Below are 12,875 nucleotides of genomic sequence, written 5' to 3'. Positions count from 1 at the left end.
AAGGGTTCCCCTTCATATAACACGCAGGAAGAAGGGACTGCCTAATTTTCCTTTAAAGTAATAGGTCCTTAATGGATACATTTTTGTATCAAGTTCCTCTCCCAACTTGGATGCATAGAAAGATAAGTCCATCAACTACCTGACTGGTGAGTACATACTTTTGAACGGTTGGAGCAGGTAGCAACTCCCACATCAGTAATCCAAACCGTGGTTGTAACTGCTCCAGAACCAGTAACAACGGATTGTAAGATGCATCCATCCTAAAAAAAAAACAAGATGTAATAAAGAAACTATGTAAATGGACATTTACATTCGGCATTCAATATGGTATAAGTGCAAGACAATTATTTCAGATAATCGAACACACTTACCCTTAAAGACCAAATATTCATTAAGCCACCAAGTCCACCAGTAACTAGGGCCAGTCCATCCGGGCTGAAAGCTACAGTACGCACAGGGGTAATGTGACCTCTTAGCTTGTAGACACAACAGAGATCTTCCGATTTTTTGCAAAACTCCTGCAATGAAACAATCAGAATAGAATCCTGAATAAGTGCTAAAAATTCCTGTATATATTCATTCATCTTTGTTGGTCTTCTAGCAAACTTAGTATTGTTGGCACAAGGACACATTATTTGACATAGATCAGTAACAACAATGGTACAAACCACCATAAAAAGGACCTTCAATTTTATAAGTAGTTAAAAACACACACACACACACACACACACACACGTCAATTTAGATATTGGAGCTGTTTGACTGATAAAGAACCTTACACATAGAATTATTTATTGGCATAGATACCACTTCTCCAAGCTTCATACATTTACACCATAATGTGGAAATTACATTGGACAGATCATACATAAAAAGTTATATATTCTTTTCACAGACCTTGCTAGATGTTTGCTCCCTCCATTCTTCTAGAGCTGCTGACCTGGCGTGATAGGTTTCCAGAGAGGCATGAGGAACTGTCCACACACATACCAAGCCATTCTGACAGCCACTGCAATTCAATGTATAGAATTCATTTTTAGCCAGTTATCTTTGAATAATCATCATTATAAAATATAAGGTAATATTACCTTCATACTGTATCTGTCATAATAAAAAACATTTATTATTGTTATTATGCCATCATTTTAAATTAGAAAGCACAAGCAACAAAGAACACTCAAAGGAACGGTTCACCCTGAACAAGAATAACTCCAGGTAGAAATCAGAATGCAGCTTTACTTCATTGTAGCTTGAACTATTGAATGTTTTGTGTTCCATGGAGTCTGGAGAACTGAAATTATAGGGAGCTATTAAAATGGTGCATAAAGGTGGTTTGTGGTCAAAGTAGAAAGTAACAGGACCGAAGGCAAAGCCATCAAGTGACCCCTTCACTTAACTGCAATCTTCAAGTAAGTGATTCAGTTGTTCCAAAGATCCTTGAAAAATGATGAAATGATTCAAAAATATGATGGGTGTTATTTGGGGAACCTGAAGCCAGGAACCGACCTAGTACCACTCCAAATGACCAGCACAAACATGTTTTCATTTTTTATTTTCCGTTTTCTTCTATTTATTTTTTTCATTATCTATTGTAGAGTTTGCCTTGTGTGATTCCATGTCCACACGATCTTCACACTTAATGTTTGGATAGCGGCCTGAGCTTTGCCTGTTGTACTTTCTTTATTGGCATTTGAAATACTCAAAGTCAAGAACCATACCCTTTAAGATAATTAACTGGTAGGAAAGGCCGTTTTCCAGCCTTTGAGAAAATACCTCAATTAAAAAAGTTAATATGCTAGAGTTAATGTTGATTGTCAGTCTACCAAACAGCAAGTCAGAAGTCTTTGGTGAGCTAGGACTACTAAAACATATGGGGATATTCAAACTGTACCGCTATTTCTGCGGAAATGGCAGCAGTCGCCAATTCAAAGCTGCAATGATGGACAGCATTGAAGGCAGTCAGATCTGACTTTTTTTTTTTTAAATCAGATCTGTTTTATTGGAAACAGCTGTATATTGTTGAATTAACAGATGGTTTTCAACAATCCGTGGCCGTTTTCGCCTCTCCACGGACTTTGACACTCGGAACATTGAATTCTGACTTTCGAATAACTGTTCAAATCGGTCCAAAACGGCCCGGGATTCAGACTGGATCCTGGATTAAATACCCCCAAAATATCTACTCCTATTTGACAAGTAACCGGTCCGTTTCCTTCTGATGTTTAGACACATCACAGATGTGTTCCACCAAGGTCACCATTTGCAACATAGGCCAGACTAGAAGTTCCTTTGACAACTTCTTACCCACAGCCACCTGGACCCAGATCATGCCAAAAAGGAGCACCAACAAAGTACCAGCTGCTTAATTAATGGAGTGAAGTATGATCTAAAAATTGTGATCACTATTTCAAAGCTGTAAGCATTAGGCTTTGAAACAGTAGTAGCCATAGGAAATTGTGATTTAGGTTGTTTAACATTTATCCATATCATCTGTTGATGAAGTGTAAAGTTCAGCAATTCACATGTGACTTGAAACTTAAGTTAGATCCAGGATTGGGGACTAAAAAGCTACAGATGGAGCACGCACGCACCCCATGGCAACGTAGCTTGCCGCGGGTCCCCACCGCCTCCCCTGCCTTCGCTGCAGGTCCCCCTCACCGCCCCCGCCCCCCCAACTGGGCAGCGTCTCACTGAAGCAGAAACGGGCAAGGAGACACTGCCCAGCCGCTGTGATACTGGGACGCGCATGCGCGTCCCAGTCCCTATCCCTGGTGCTCGCCAGAGAAGGTGATCTGGTGGGTGCTGGCAAAGGATGAGCCAGGCTCCATCTGTACTAATTTTTTTCCTCTTTAACAGAATATGATCAGGTTGACCAGAATATGATCAGGATCACCTACAATAAATCATTCACTGAATGAAGGATTCAGAAGTGTGGGATGAAAAACATACAGTACCAAGAAAATCTGAATTGAAACGAACTGCAATTTATTGCTTATCAATACATAGACAAGCTTTGTAACTTACGTTGCTAACATGAGCTGTGGGCTGTCTGCTTTCTCAGCCAATCCACACCAGGCAATTGTGTTGACATTTGAAGGATGTGCCATGCAATATAGCATTTTCCAGCTATCACCCGAGTTCCCCCACAACTTCACAGTGTCCTCTTTAGCACAAGTAAGTAGCATCTGTCCTGTTGGATCCCACTTCAAACCCACAAACATTTCCTAGAAAATATGCACATGTTCAGCATGAAGCAGGTAAGAGGGACACAAGATTGTAAACATATAATAAACATTATAGACGGGCGCTGATAAGTTCTGCTTCTAAAGTACTTCTCCGCCGTGGATGTGTTCAATATACCATGCGGAGGGAAAACATATGAATAGTGAAGTACAGTTTAGGTACAACAAAGATTTTAATTAGACACACTGCACTCTCTGGTAGGTTACAATAAAATCCTCCAGAGTTCGGCAGATACAAATTCACAAGACAGAAATGATAAAATAATTTCTTATAGGCAATCCTCTGGGTGAACCAAATGCAATGGGGCAATTACCGGAATAGGTGGAACTGAATCGCCAGTTCATATAGCGTATGTGAAAATGTCCCGGGGCAAAGTCACAGATATCAGCTCCCTCGAATTCCGGTGCCTCACTCTCTGGTCACTCCTGGGGGTCCTCTGGACAGAGGACCCCCAGAAGTGACCAGAGAGTGAGGCACCGGAATTCGAGGGAGCTGATATCTGTGACTTTGCCCCGGGACATTTTCACATACGCTATATGAACTGGCGATTCAGTTCCACCTATTCCGGTAATTGCCCCATTGCATTTGGTTCACCCAAAGGATTGCCTATAAGAAATTATTTTATCATTTCTGTCTTGTGAATTTGTATCTGCCGAACTCTGGAGGATTTTATTGTAACCTACCAGAGAGTGCAGTGTGTCTAATTAAAATCTTTGTTGTACCTAAACTGTACTTCACTATTCATATGTTTTCCCTCCGCATGGTATATTGAACACATCCACGGCGGAGAAGTACTTTAGAAGCAGAACTTATCAGCGCCCGTCTATAAGTTATGTATATCTTTTGTATGCATATATCTGTTTGAGGGGTTAGGAAAACCCTCTTTTACATAACTAGATAGGCTGCTGTGCGCACGGGTGGGGAGCACTTACCTACTACATATAATAAACATTAGTGCATGGATGACACATGTGGAGGTCTAATGATTTATGAATTGAAGCGACAGAGCTCACCTTGTGTGCATCAATGAGAACAATTTCTCCTTTCTCCGCTGGTTCCCTATTTCCAATCAATAACTTCCCATCAACATATCCAACAGCAAATGGACTATCTTCACTAAACCAGGCAATACAACTAACAGCCACTGCCAAAAGAAGAAACAGTTGCAGTACAGTATATTTTACATTTAATGATGGCATTTTTAATAGGAAAATATATACAAATGCATTGATAACGCAGCAGAATACTGCTAAAGGCAAATTTCGCTTAGAGAATAAACATAGCACAGCACATCATAATCACTGCCGTAAAAGTATACGTAAAATGTCATTGTACTGCAGCTTTGCTTGTGAAGCTTTTTTTTTTTTTTTAATAGCCTTTGGTAGTGAATATTTGTTATATTCTCTTATTCATATTATATTGCTTCTACTACTTAAGTTAATTTGTCACACACCTTTTCTGTAACAGTGCTCCAACTCCAGACGACGCATACTAGTGACATCTGTCACTTCAATAAGACCCAAAGACCCATCCATTCGCCCCACCAACAATGACTCCGGCAGATCACCTGGCCATACTTCTCCAGGGCACTGCTCTGGCCACATGATAGAGGAGACCCAGTGAGGTTGAACATCCACAAGACCTTTTCCCCCTGTTGTATTCAGGTTTGGAACAAAAGAGAACAATATTTTATTACAGTATTAGAACAGACAAATACACAATCAGAACATGACATGTGAAAACACAAACATAACACAACTATATAGTTGAAACGATCCAAAGTCTTAAAACGCAGTTACTACTGTATATTAATACATGCATATTTGTCCACACCCTCTGTGAGCTACAAGTTGCTTTACACTAAACACATGAGTGTTGTGTGGCTCGGTTGAATCTTATTTGCAATGAGAAGCAAGTAGAATACATGAGCAGTTACCTGGTAGCAGTACATACCATTGACTTGCCAGATATTGACTGTTTTTTCTAAAGCTCCAGCCAGATATCGCCCACTGACACTCCAGCACACAGGGGATAGGGTGGGATCAGCCTCTTCTGGAGTTCCCTCTCTGGGAATAATAAAAAAACAATTAAAGATGGTGTTCGCTCATGAATTTCTAAAATCAAAAGCTACAATTTGATTGTGAAAGAATAGTTAACATTATACATGTATAGTAAAGAGAGAAGCATGAAATGTAGAATACACGGCAAAATACTACAAACTTAATAACACTTACAATGCAACAGCATAATTTAAAATGTGAAATGTATCAAACATTGTAACAAAGTTGGATCATCAAGTGCTGGCGAAGTGCAGACAAAGAAAGCTAATCAGAGACACCAGGAGTATAATTTTACTTTCATGGGTCCCAAGACAGCCATGGTAGGGGAATACCTACTAGTCATTGAAAAACTGACAAGAACTGCAGAGTTGAAGGTAGTGCTGATGGAAAAAAGGGGGTACCTTTAGGAGATACGACTATGCCCATACTTAATGGCACACTGGTGAATCACTCATTTAGTATCTAATCTAATCAATGTTGATAAGTTCTGTCTCTGCTTATATTGTTACCTACCTGGCTGCTGCGGCGACCAGTGGTGCCGCTGATGGCTGCCTTGGTGCTGTGCAGCTCAGCGAATATTAGTTCCCTGTGTGATAACTGTACGGTCTCTGCTTATATTGTTACCTACCTGGCTGCTGCGGTGACCAGTGGTGCCGCTGCTGGCTGCCTAGGCGCTGTGCAGCTCAGTGGGTATGTGTTCCCTGCGTCTTTAATCCCCAGGGAACATGTAGCCTATACCTGTACAGTATGTATATCTGTACTGTCACTGTTTAACCGTTACCCAACTGGCTGTTGCACAGCAATCTAAAATCAAATTCCTAGTATAGTAGGTATACCTGGCCAATAAAGCTGATTCTAAGAAGGAAAGGCTAGCCTGGTTAAGCAGGTTTACTTTAGAAAATAATCTAAGAGGAGATCTGATTACTTTATACAAATAAAGGGTCAATACAGAGAACTCTCAGGAGACACTCGGTCACCCCGTAAGGTTAGAGGAGAGAAAGTTTCACACCCAGGGAAGAAAGGGTTTCTTTACAGTAAGGGCAGTTAAGATATGGAATACTCTGCCAGGGAAGGTTGTTACGGCAGACTCAATTGATGCAGTTAAGAAAGGTTTAGACAAACTGTTAGCAGAAAAAAGTTATAACTATTAATTATAATGTATAGTACTGGGCCCAGAGAGAAGAAATAGGACTGCCAATTTTGGTCATTGGGGATTCTGGTTTGAAACAGATGATTGGTAGTTACTTCATCTGAGTCATTTAAAATACAAGCTGTGCACTTCAGGAGATCCAATATAGGTTGAACTTGATCAGATAGGATCGTGAATAGGATCTTAAGGCACATCCGATTTGCATCCTATCTTGACTATATAGTGCAGATCTGCACTATATAGACAAGGCAGCCAAGACTTTCTGGCTTCCGATACGTGAACGCGCATCAGGATCGGATCGGGATCGCAAGGGTTAAAAAACCCTTGCGATCTGCATCCGATGCCGATCCGATGTTGACTATATCGTCAACATCGGAAAGGAAATCGGACCGTGTGCACACAGCATAAGAGAAACTTCCCTCTGGTGGTTGTATGAGCTGTACTCACGGTTTCTGGAAGACACAAGTCTGTTGCAGGGAGTACTGGTTCCTAGACACATTCCATACTCTGACAGTGCCATCGCTGCCACTTGTAGCCAGTAACCCCTTCTTACCGCACCACACAGAGGTCATTACCTGTAAACCAGAATCACAAGTGGTTTACATTTTTATTATCACAGTTAACATTAGAAGCACAGCTTCCTTATATGTCAAAAAATCATCATCATCTTTATATAAGTCTAGTGTCCGTGTGCCTCCAATACACTGCCATCTGTTGACAGTGAATGAACCTACATGTTTCTCTCACACACATGTAAATTACAAGGTAGCACACTAGCTTTCGATTCAAGCGGGCTTACTAGTAATACATTATATATTATTTACTTGGCAAAACATATTCAAGTATTGTACTGATCAACAATTGCATTACATTCGACAATAATAGACTAATTTAATAGAGGAAAAATTGTTTCATGCTGGGTATCCCTTCCCAAAGCAGAAATACTAATTAATGCCATTTAGATACATTATATAAAACTCACTCTATTCTGATGTGCCTCCAGCTTGGTGAAAGAACATTTCCTCAAGTCACCAGCCATATCCGCAAGAGTCTGTGGGGCAGTCTGATTATCACGATCATGAGCAGCCAGTGTTCGCACTAACTGCTGAGCGGCCCATTGGCGGTGCTGTGAGGAGAGCCGTGAAGAGAGGCAACAGGCCGCCAGTGCATTTGCCAGTTCCAAAGGACCTGCAGTATAATAGTGACAGAAAGGGGTGAGAGACAAAGTGCTTTCATATGCAAATATAGCCCAGAAAAACATGACACACTATTTGTCAATTTATTTAGCAAAAATAAATCTAGAGAATTGTACCTCTCTTTTCCATTTCAGCCTTGTCATAGTTGGGTCGCAGTCTTGCCCCCTTATCTGCAAGCAGTGCTACCAGTGCCTGTGTAACCACAAAGTTAGGGGAGGTGACCAGCTTGCTTTCTTCAGCGATGCCTCGCAAAAAACTGGGCAAGAATTTCCTCTGTACAGGATCATCCACAGTGGTCAGATTTACTCCAGTTGCTGCAGATATTAAATTCTGTAAGAATACAGCAAAAATTATTTAAAAACATAATGTCAAATTCTTAAATACAGAAGCGGTCACTAAATCTGTTAGGGCAAAACTAGGACACTATGGGCGGTGAAATTGGCACTTTTAGAAAGAACACCATGAGATTCAGAGACAGGAGAGTCAGGCCCTGATGAAGAGACTAGGTGTCTCCACTGGAAGGACCGTAGAGGAAACCAGGTGAGTGTATGTGTGTCAGACCGCCCCTGTTTGGATCCGGAATACCAATCAGGGTGTGGACTTCACACTACCACCAGCTGTCTTTCCTTTTGGGTTCAGTACAGTTTTTTTATTGATTTTATTGTTTGCTGCGCCTATGGAAATAAAAATCTTTTTATGAATAACACCAGAGGAAAAGATACCTTTGTATGCGGGTCACAGCATTGAAACATCGTGAGTACGGGTGCGTCACCCAGTAGAAAGAAACCGTGATATACATATCTTTCTGATTATAATAGTGAGTGGGGTATGCACCCATTTCCTATTCGAAAAATATCCTAAGGGGAGTTATCCCCCTAATCAAGTGGTCATTAACTAAAGAAAGGATATAACACCTGTTTGTGCCCATTTCTTCTCATCCACATATTGATCTGTCGTGTATGAGGAAGAAAAAAATTTGGAAACGCCAACAAAAGAAACACTCCCGATTAGGGAAGTATTTATCTTTTAATTTATATTGATATCTGTCTATGCCCTGATACAGAGCACCTAAACACTGAGGTTCACCTGTACATGTACCACATTTAAAAAACATGAGCTCACTCCAACAGTCAAGCGGGGCTATTTATGGACACACACTGGGACTACTTATGTGAATTCTGGTATCTGCTGACCCTACCCAAGAAGTGGCTCGGTGTCCAGAAATCGTCTGGTCTTTTAAACTTCTGGTACAGATGTGTCCACATTCAACTAGCCTCCTTGCACATTAAACAGCTCTTCTTGTTGTTTCTAGTTGTACCAGGTCATGACGTGACTCAGGACAACCAAGCGTCTTTTTGTGTGACTAACTTTAAAACGAATCTTGCTTGCATTGCTATGTGTATACCGTAAGTCACACATAACTTGCGGATTAAAAAGAGTTGTGGCATGCTTATAATACTTGTGTGACTGCGGCTGTAACTGCGCACTAAATGCTAAGTTGCAGTGTTTTCCTGTTGTTTGCTGATACACCAGATAACTGTAGGTGCCTTTCCCTTAAATAAATACAAAGTCCAGCTGGTGGGAGGCACGCAAAAAAAATAACTCAAAGCCAATGTAGCTAAAACATGTGTATTGGCACCAATATGCATGTTTTAGCTACATTGGCTTTGAGTAATTTTTAATTGTATTTATGCACACACATACATACATCTCTTATATATTTGGCTACATCTGTCACTCAAAGTGGGTGTCTGTGTCTATAACGCTCTGTTCCTGGACTTTCCTCTTAATGTGTGATTGCCTTCATCTGTGCTGAACACCTTTCTGAGCAATTAACCTGTTTAAAACAGGTGATGGCAATAATACATTAAGGGGAAGTCTAGAAACAGAGCATTGTGTCCCTCCTGGAGAGGGTCATGTTGGGAGGTATGTGACAGAGAACCAGCCCAGTGAGCCCACAGACAGTGCCAGACACCCACTGCCTTCCCATGTTGCCCAGCACTGCTACTCCACAGCCACCAGGTGAGCGCCCCCCTCCCGCGATTTGCGGCAAAACCTCCCCCCCCCGCGCCCCCTCCCGCGATTCGCGGCAAAAACACCCGCTCCCCCGCGACCCCCCCTACCGCGGTTCACAGCAAAAACACCCCCCGCGACCCCCCCTCCCGCGATTCGCTGCAAAAAGAACCCCCCCACGACCCCTCCCGCAATTCGGGGCGGCACCCCCCCTGCGACCCCCCTCCCGCGATTCGCGGCACCCCCCCCCCCCCCGCAATTCGCAGCAGCCCCAGGATTAAATGGCACATGCAAAACACTGACATGGCTATGGTCGACAATGAAAAAGGTTGACATGAGTTTTTGAAGATTTATTTTTAATTTTTTTAATTTTTTCATATTCATTGTCATGTGTCGACATGGACACCAATGAAGTGGCACACTTATGTCAACATTTACATGTGTTGACCTTTCTGTGTTGATTTTTTCTTGTGGCGATTCGCGTCACACCCCCCCGCAACCCCACCCTCCCGCGATTCGCGGCAACCCCCGTGACCCCACACCTCCCGCAATTCGCGGCAACCCCCCACCGGAACCCCTGTGAACCCCGCCCTCCCGCGATTCGCGGCACCCACCCCCGCGACCCCCCCTCCCGCAATTCGCGGCACCCCCCCGTGATTCGCGGCAGCTCCAGAATTAAATTGCACATGGAAAACACTGACATGGCTATGGTCGACAATGAAAAAGGTTGACATGAGTTTTTGAAGGTTTTTTTTTCATTTTTTGAATATTTTCATATTCATTCTCATGTGTCGACATGGATACCAATGAAGTGCCACACTTATGTCAACATTTACATGTGTTGACCTTTCTGTGTTGATTTTTTCTTGTGGCGATTTGCGTCACACCCCCCCCACCCCCCCCCCCCACAACCCCCACTCCCGCGATTCACGGCACACACACACACACACACCTCCCCCGCGATTCTCGGCACCCCACCCCGTGACCCCCCCTCCCGTGATTCACGGCACACCCCCGCGACCCCCCCTCCCATGATTCGCCGCAACCCCCGCCCCGTAACCCCCCCTCCCGCGATTCGCGGCACCCACCCCCGCGACCCCCCCTCCCGCAATTCGCGGCACCCCCCCCCCCCCCCCCCGCGATTCGCGGCAGCTCCAGAATTAAATTGCACACATGGAAAACACTGACATGGCTATGGTCGACAATGAAAAAGGTTGACATGAGTTTTTGAAGTTGTTTTTTTCATTTTTTGAATGTTTTTATATTCATTCTCATGTGTTGACATGGACACCAATGAAGTGCCACACTTTGTCAACATTTACATGTGTTGACCTTTCTGTGTTGATTTTTTCTTGTGGCGATTCGCGTCACACCCCCCCTGAACCCCCACTCCCGCGATTCACGGCACACACACACCCCCGCGATTCTCGGCACCCCACCCCGTGACCCCCCCTCCCGTGATTCACGGCACACCCCCCGCGACCCCCCCTACCATGATTCGCCGCAACCCCCGCCCCCGTAACCCCCCTCCCGCGATTCTCTGCAATCCCTCCCGCGATTCGCAGCATCCACCCCCCACAACCCCCCCTCCTGCAATTCGCGGCACCCCCCGCGACCCCCCCTCCTGCAATTCGCGGCACCCTCCGCGACCCCCCCTCCCGCGATTCGTGGACACCTAAGTTGCAATACAGGGCATCTTTCATACAATTCTAACCATATTTCTTATATACAAACGTTCACAAATTAAGGGGGCGCAGCCCCTTACGACGGTGTGAAGAGCGCCCGTAGGGCGCGATGAATCACCTAGTACATAAATACATACATACATACAGATGGAACACCTGGAACACCTGTCAGCCAGCCAGCAGGATCGCCAGATGTCCCGAGCTGGCGCAGGTTGCCGGACAGGAGCTCCATCTGACAGGGACGCGCAAGTATCTCACACGCTTGCACGTCTGTCAGCTAGGCAGGAGAGTGGCTTCCCTGCCCGTCTCCGCTTCAGAGAGACAGGCAGGGAGTGGGGGCAGCCATTGGAGGCTGCGGGGAGGTTCAGGGGACCGGCGGAAGGCTCCAACGCTAAGCTAGAATTAAATATGTTTTCTTATAGGTGTTCCGATTATAAAAACATAATAGCAGTTAGTAAAAGTATAATATCAGCATATTTTCAATACAATCTTTTTAAAATGAAAATGAAAGTTCTAAAAAATAATGTCTGACCTGGGTACAAAGTTGAACAAGAAGTCGGGCAGCACTGGGTGTACTGGATGCTAGGCAGCCAACAGCTGTGCTCAGGTACGCTAGGCATGAGATGGGTTTACTGGTCTTGCTGTGCATACCACGGGAACGATCAGCAGAATTACACAGAGTATTGGAAGGACTGGTAGAGAGTCCGGCTCTGCCTGCAGCAGCCAAGCACATGAGGCGTACCAGAGTGCGGATATCGGTTAGGCCCAAAGACTCCAAGCCTGCAGCAAGACTGCAACTAGACCCACTTAAGAGGAGAAATTATGATAAAGGTTACTTTGGTAACATAAAGCAGAGTCACAAATCCAACAGTCTCTACAGTTGAGAAAATACATCAATGTCAGACCACTGAGTAGAGAAATGGCTTGCATTGCACATGTTAAGATCTTATTCAGAGTTGTACGTAAATCCAATGGCTTCCCTACAACTCTGATGGTTGTCTGTACTGCATATTTGGCAATCTGTGACTGAGACTATGGTCACAGTACCCCCTAAGCCTTATCTCTGTTTGGGGTTGGGGAATTAGTGGTGACAGCTGGCTTACTGGGCCATCATGCCCATTCTGTATAATACAAAACAAGGGCATATTGGCCCAGTATTCAGGCCAAGACCAATGGCTGCATCTTCAGAAGCAGCTTCACTGGCCCCAGAAGCGTGGAATACAGGACCAAAGAAACACATTAGTTCTGCATTAAGTCAAACACACATTTCATATCAGATTCTTTTTTATATTAATTGTTACACGTTAGTAAGTGTGAGTTTTATCCCTTGAAACACAACACTGATTTAAAGCGATTAAAAATTGATGAGAAGTGACCTATAGTAAATCTATCCGCTAAATGTTTAGATGAATGAATAGTGTTTTTCCTGGGTGTTAGTCGGCTGAAGTGATATTTTCACATTGTAGAGCATGCCGCATCAGCATAACCTCCAGATTCCAGCATAGCATCTTTAAAGGATCAGTGATAA

General features: G+C 43.7%; 1 protein-coding gene across 10 annotated transcripts in view; it reads right to left on the bottom strand.

Moving 5' to 3' along the window:
• Positions 1–12,875, bottom strand: part of HERC1 (HECT and RLD domain containing E3 ubiquitin protein ligase family member 1) — a 153,059-nt gene that overhangs the window by 31,973 nt on the left and 108,211 nt on the right. For all 10 annotated transcript variants that reach the window (XM_083183480.1, XM_083183483.1, XM_083183488.1 and 7 more), the window contains exons 50-60: positions 11,880–12,153; positions 7,766–7,979; positions 7,436–7,641; positions 6,901–7,028; positions 5,197–5,309; positions 4,697–4,894; positions 4,257–4,387; positions 3,025–3,224; positions 898–1,009; positions 372–518; positions 159–260 (exon numbers count right to left, since the gene is read on the bottom strand). In XM_083183480.1, coding sequence (XP_083039606.1) covers positions 159–260; positions 372–518; positions 898–1,009; positions 3,025–3,224; positions 4,257–4,387; positions 4,697–4,894; positions 5,197–5,309; positions 6,901–7,028; positions 7,436–7,641; positions 7,766–7,979; positions 11,880–12,153 — 1,825 coding nt within the window. The remainder of the gene's footprint in view (positions 1–158; positions 261–371; positions 519–897; positions 1,010–3,024; positions 3,225–4,256; positions 4,388–4,696; positions 4,895–5,196; positions 5,310–6,900; positions 7,029–7,435; positions 7,642–7,765; positions 7,980–11,879; positions 12,154–12,875) is intronic.

Source organism: Crinia signifera, chromosome 4, assembly GCF_055691185.1.
Source record: "Crinia signifera chromosome 4, ASM5569118v1, whole genome shotgun sequence".
Taxonomy (NCBI): domain Eukaryota; kingdom Metazoa; phylum Chordata; class Amphibia; order Anura; family Myobatrachidae; genus Crinia; species Crinia signifera.
This window is presented reverse-complemented; position numbering and strand designations above follow the sequence as displayed.